Source organism: Austrofundulus limnaeus, unplaced genomic scaffold, assembly GCF_001266775.1.
Source record: "Austrofundulus limnaeus strain Quisiro unplaced genomic scaffold, Austrofundulus_limnaeus-1.0 Scaffold1107, whole genome shotgun sequence".
Classification (NCBI taxonomy): Eukaryota; Metazoa; Chordata; class Actinopteri; order Cyprinodontiformes; family Rivulidae; genus Austrofundulus; species Austrofundulus limnaeus.
Genome location: NW_013953509.1, coordinates 76,444 through 79,312, shown reverse-complemented (window position 1 = coordinate 79,312; position 2,869 = coordinate 76,444). Strand labels below are relative to the sequence as shown.

The 2,869-nt window shown below is 37.9% G+C and overlaps 1 protein-coding gene across 1 annotated transcript in view; it reads left to right on the top strand.

The window, feature by feature from the left end:
* Positions 1–2,869, top strand: part of ttc38 (tetratricopeptide repeat domain 38) — a gene marked incomplete at its 5' end in the record, with an annotated part of 8,310 nt that overhangs the window by 1,428 nt on the left and 4,013 nt on the right. The window contains 6 exon segments of the mRNA XM_014030719.1: positions 402–477; positions 781–900; positions 1,026–1,085; positions 1,294–1,332; positions 1,791–1,872; positions 2,228–2,393. Coding sequence (XP_013886173.1) covers positions 402–477; positions 781–900; positions 1,026–1,085; positions 1,294–1,332; positions 1,791–1,872; positions 2,228–2,393 — 543 coding nt within the window.

Here is a 2,869-nt window from a genome sequence, read left to right as displayed (position 1 = left end):
TCTTGTTGTTTTCAAGAGTTTTCAGTTTAAAGAAATAAGTTAAAAAACTGATGTTACAATACAAAGAGTTGGATGTTGTCTTAATATTTGTTAATTTTATATATTGAGAAATATGTTAAAAAATAAAGTTTATTATTAAAACAACAACACGCACAAAGTACTGACAATTGGTACTGCTAAGTACCGGTACCGATTCCCAGGTACCGGATATTGGCACCAAATCGATTCAAATGTCAAAGGTACCCATCGTTTAACAGTAAAGTTACATAGTACTTTGCCAGTACTTGTATTTGCTTTTTTTATGTAGTACACCTATTTTTTTGGTCCTATATGAAATGTATATTAGAGTAGCTCTTGTTTCCTTGTATTTTGTAAAGAGAGATTTTTATGTTTGTTCTCAGCTATTTGAAAGGACAATACTCCTTTGGCCTCCTTGAAACTCGCTTCTACGATCAGGCTTTAAAAGTTGCAATGGAGGTGAGGTTGTAATTATGGTTATTGTTATTTACTCTTTTTTTCATTGCTATTATTGTGGCCATGTGTGTCAGGTTGTTTGTGCCTGGGCTGATTGTGTCAGTCCACACGTAGCTTGCAGACTTCCACTGATCTCTTCCTCCATGTAAAGTAATTGTAGCACGAGGGTGTCTTGGAAAGAATAACTAAGTACCATCAGTAAAAAAGATAGCAGGTTAAAGTTCTGAATGCATTTATTGAAGCTGTTCCCACCCCCCTCCCCGCATTTTTGTAATACTTGTTCTTGTTTCACATTCCCTTGTGCAGGGCCTCGCCTTGACTCCAGATGATGCGTGGTCCGTCCACTCTGTAGCTCATGTTTATGAGATGAGAGCAGAAGTGGACAACGGTTTGAAGTTTATGGAGAGCAGAGAGAAAGACTGGCAGGTCCTCATTATTATTCCTTAACTGTGTTTTTCTTCACAGACTCCCTATAGATGTTCAAAAGCTACTACATTTAAATCAAACTGGCTGCAGGAAAAGATGTTTGAAATATGTGACATCATTTGCAGGTATCTGACATTCTGGCCAGTCACAACTATTGGCACTGGGCTCTGTACTTCATTGAGAGGGTAATAACTTTAATTAATGTGTTCAGTCWAACAAATTGCTAGCATTAGAAGTGTTTGTGGCGTTTTTATCTATTATTTCCCAATGGTAATTATGTTATAAGATTAATTAGAGTTTGTATCTATATGTAACAAGCTTTGCTAAGCTAAGCTTTGCTTACCCCTCATTTCTAACGATTCAAGTTTGTTGTTTTCACCACCTTCTCTGCAGGGACAGTACGAAGCCGCTCTGGAAATTTACGACTCTCAGGTTGGTTTCTGTTCAGAGTTTGAAACAAAACCTTATGTGGCTATTTGAGCCTGTTTGAAAGTCACAAATGTGCCAAAACACAAGGGATGCAGGCGTAAAAGTAACACGTCGTGCTTGTTGTGAGTCAGGAGGGTGATATGTGAGCAAATGGGAATTAAAGCCTTATAAAGATATGAAAGCCAAAGAACCGCCCACACTCATTTCAATGTGCCAAAGCCGATTTTTTTACACTAAAAATAGGTCTGTGAGACAGTCTATTTCATGTTCTTTTAGTTTCCAAAAAACATTTAATAAGGTCACTAACCACCACTATGTGAAAAATAAAGTTATTACACAGAGCTGGTTTAAATCCACATATTTTTAACCATTTTCTAGCTTGTCACAACCAACAAACAGTTTGACATTAATGTTAGTCCTCTCAGTTTTTAAAGTGAAAATATGTGTTGTTTTTGTTGAAGGTATTTAAACGGTGTAAAGCCTCAGGATCCATGTTGGACATTGTGGATTCCTGTTCAATGCTCTACAGATTGGAAATGGAAGGTAGGAAATATTAGAAGATGGGGAATTATTGGAAGTTTAAATGGGGGGCATTTTAGCAAAATTCAATCTCATTAATGAAATTTAATTTAGGCTCTGAATTATTATTATTATTTTTTACAGAAAATAATTAAAGTCCCAATTTCTTCAGATGAATTAAACAACTATAGCACCTAATTTATCTTCTCAATCACAAATAAAAAAACTAAGAACATGAAATTGTCTAGTTTTTATACTAATTAATTCAACATTTAACGTTATATGCCAGAAATAAGGATAATTAATGAAACATCTGAACACGGAGAGAAACCAGCTCTCCACCTCYGAAAACACGAGCTTGTGTTTCTGCGTGTTGCAGGTGTGTGCGTGAAGGAGCGTTGGCGGGAGCTGCTGCAGGTGACCCAGCCTCACACCGACGACCACGTGACCTTGTTCAATGACCTCCACTTCCTCATGGTGTCACTGGGAGCAGACGAGTTGGGGACGTCTCAGCGTCTGCTGGAGGGCCTCCAGGAATTGGCCAAGTTAGTTCTGTGCCATTTCTCTTCACTGAACACCTTAAACTGTATGCCAGCCTTACATAAGAGCAACACAAGCATTATGTAAAAAGGAGACAGAAATGGGGCGAGTTGCAGAATGAACGAATGTGTTTAGAAAGAGAACTCTGAGCTGTGTTCTCAGTCAGAGAAGTGACTGTAAATGATGTACCAGGACTTGCTGCCTCTGTTCAGCACATTGGTTAAAATGTTGGGGTTTCTTCACCCCAGCCTGTGACTTTTTCTTCTCTGAATGAATCAACTTTTGAGTCATCAAACATGTTCATGCTTTGCATTTTTTATCGTCACCCACTTTCTCTATAGTTGCTATTTTATCTTGGTTTGGAAATATTGAAAGGTGTTATATTGTGGAATTTTTTGTCCTGCTTTGGAATTAATTATTTTAGATGCTTGTTTGTACTCCTGTCCTGCCTAGCCTAGCCTAGCCTAGCCTAGCCTAGCCT